At 50.1% G+C, this 3027-nt stretch overlaps 1 protein-coding gene across 1 annotated transcript; it reads left to right on the top strand.

Moving 5' to 3' along the window:
- Positions 1-956: 956 nt before the first annotated feature.
- P174DRAFT_425658 (uncharacterized protein) lies at positions 957-1475 on the top strand (the record flags this gene model as incomplete). Its single annotated transcript, XM_024825305.1, has 1 exon — positions 957-1475. The coding sequence occupies one exon, from the start codon at positions 957-959 to the stop codon at positions 1473-1475; it is 519 nt and encodes a 172-aa protein (XP_024677222.1).
- Between the last annotated feature and the right edge of the window lie 1552 nt (positions 1476-3027).

The raw sequence follows: 3027 nt of genomic DNA, 5'->3' as shown, positions 1-3027 counted from the left end.
ATTCATTCAGGACTACATCTGACGGGCCGCTGGGGGAAGGTGATCATATATGCAAATATCATCAGGCAGGTGATGGCCATGGCGTGGGTGCTTAGGTGCAAGGCATATTACAGCAAGCAGTTGGACAAGGCTGGGGTGCTGGCGCGGTTCATGGGGGCCAGCCCAGTGATTACCACCACCAGCACGTTAGGCATGGGGGTGGACATCCCTAATATCCACAGTATCATTCATATTAGGACCCCCGGACGTTACTGGATTACGCGCAGGAGAGTGGCTGGGCTGGGCAAGATGGACAGCGCAGTGAGGTAATCATTATCTAGCTAGCTGGGTGGGATGGCCTAGCTCCATAGATAGAGGGCGTCGCCCCCAAGGACCAGGAGTGGGTTGCTAAGTATATAGGGATGGTAGAAGGCATTAGGTGCCGCTGGGTCGTGTTAGATCAGTATTTGGACGGAGTGGTGGACAGGTATCAGCAGCAGTATTACTAGGATGCAGATCCTGGGGAGCAGATATGTGATGGGTGTGATCCCAATTAGGCAGAGCTGGAGGTGGATCCAGCCAGGGTTGGTAGCAGCCCAGTGCCGGGTGAGGCAGCCCCAGAGGCCCCATGTGAGGCAGGCAGCAAGGCAGGCAGCGAGGCAGGCAGCAAGGCAGGTAGCGAGGCAGGCAGTGAGGCAGGCAGTAAGGCAGGCAGTGAGGCAGGGAGAGAGGTAGGGAGAGAGGTAGTCAGAGAGGCCCCATGCCAGGCAGGTAGTATGGTAGCAAGAGAGGCAGCCAGAGAGGCCCCATGCCCAGCAGGCAGCATGGCAGGGAGAGAGGTAGTCAGTGAGGCACCATACAGGGTGACCCCACCATCAGGCAGTCCCACCCCATCTAATAAGTCATTTTGTAGCCAGCCATCCATTCCCATGGCAGTATGGCACGCCCAGCAGGTGCAGGCCTAGCAGTAGGCCGCCATGGATATCCAGCAGCAGCAGCATCAGACCCAGCAGGGTTTGGATGAGGAGATGGCCCAGGCTGAATACATGCAGTGGCAGGACCAATGTTATATATGCGCCATGCAGGGGGGTGATGGTGGCCATAAGTTATATGCATGTCATCAGCCCCACAGCCAGGCCGCGCGGGCATGGATGATCCGCGTGCGTCAGCAGGTGCAATATGCCCTGTATAGCACATGTTTTTCGTGCAGCATGCCCCAATCCATATGCCGTGGGTGGGAGCCAGGCCATGCATGCAAATACCGCGGGTTTTTGATCCCCATGGTGGCCATGATGTTATTCAGGCCATGGCAGGGCCAGATCGAGCCCATATGGCAGCGCTGGTTGCAGGGAATGGGGGTTGATGGGCAGGATGAGGCCCAGGTGGTCCAGTTTTTAGGGCAGGCGCACCCCAACCATGAGGGGCACAGCCAGTTATTTACATCATTTTGTTGGTTACGGCGGTTATATCAGGAGATCGAGGTCGATCAGCATTGATATATTTGGGAATGAATATATATTTTAGTAAACCATAATGCGCAGAGATATATATTATACAGTTGGTTTATATAGTATGTTAGCCGAATCAGTGGTTTATACATATGCATATATATAATATCAACCATAGTTATGATAGACATAGGTAGTAGGCAGGGAGGGAGCAAGAGAGACAGTAGGTAGACAGTGAGGTAGGCAGTGAGGTAGACAGGAAGGTAGACAGGAAGGTAGACAGGGAGGCAGACAGTAAGGTCATGCATGAGGCAGGCAGCAAGACAGGCAGTGAGGTAGACAGAATGGGAGGCAGAATGGGAGGTAGAATAGGAGGCAGAAGGGCAGGTTAAATAGCAGGGAGAACAGCAGGCAGTAAGGTAGTGATCAGGATAGCAAGCAAGGTAGTACAGTAAATTATAAGGCCCCAGGAAGGTCATGCATGAGGCAGGCAGAACAGCAGGCAGAAAGTGAGACAGGTAGTGAGGTAGATAGTGAGGTTAATAGTAAGGCAGGCAGCAAGACAGGCAGTATAGTAGACAGCAAGGTAGACAGCAAGGTAGACAGCAAGATAGACAGCAAGATAGACAGCAAGATAGACAGCAAGATAGACAGCAAGTAGACAGCAAGATAGACAGCAAGATAGACAGCAAGATAGACAGCAAGATAGACAGCAAGATAGACAGCAAGATAGACAGCAAGATAGACAGCAAGATAGACAGCAAGATAGACAGCAAGATAGACAGCAAGATAGACAGCAAGATAGACAGCAAGATAGACAGCAAGATAGACAGCAAGATAGACAGCAAGATAGACAGCAAGATAGACAGCAAGATAGACAGCAAGATAGACAGCAAGATAGACAGCAAGATAGACAGATAGACAGCAAGATAGACAGCAAGACCAGCAGTGAGATAGGTAGTAAGCTAGACAGTGAGGCACAGTAAGGCAGGCAGTAAGGCAGGTAGTAAGGTAGGCAGCGAGGTAGATGGTAAGGTAGATAATGAGGCAGGCCATAAGGCAGATAGTAAGGTAGGTAATATAGTCAACAGTAAGGCAGGCAGCAAAACCAGCAGTGAGGTAGGCAGTAAGGTAGGCAGTGCAGTGAACAGTAAGGCAGGTAGTAAGATAGGCAGGATAAGGCCCAGGTAGTCCAGGTTTTGCAGTAGGCGCACCTAACCAGGAGGGGCATAGCCAGTTATTTATATTATTTTATTAGTTACAGCGGTTATGTCAGGAGATTGAGGTCAATCAGCATTGATATATTAATGAATGAATATATATATTTCAGGATACCATAATGCGCAGACGTATATATTATACATTTAGTTTATAGAGTATGTTGGCGAATCCGGGGTTTATACGCAGGGATATATATATAAGTGACATATCAGGGAATATATATCATATTAACCATAGTTAGGAGAGAGGTAGGTAGCAAGGTAGACAGTAAGGTAGATAGTGAGATAGGCAGTGAGGTAGGCAGTAAGGCAGGCAGTGAGCGAGGGAGCAAGCCAGCGAGCGAAACAGTAAGTTAGACAGTGAGGTAGCCAGCGAGCGA

The sequence above is a fragment of the Aspergillus novofumigatus genome, assembly GCF_002847465.1.
Source record: "Aspergillus novofumigatus IBT 16806 chromosome Unknown P174scaffold_12, whole genome shotgun sequence".
In the NCBI taxonomy this organism is placed as follows: domain Eukaryota; kingdom Fungi; phylum Ascomycota; class Eurotiomycetes; order Eurotiales; family Aspergillaceae; genus Aspergillus; species Aspergillus novofumigatus.
This window is presented reverse-complemented; position numbering and strand designations above follow the sequence as displayed.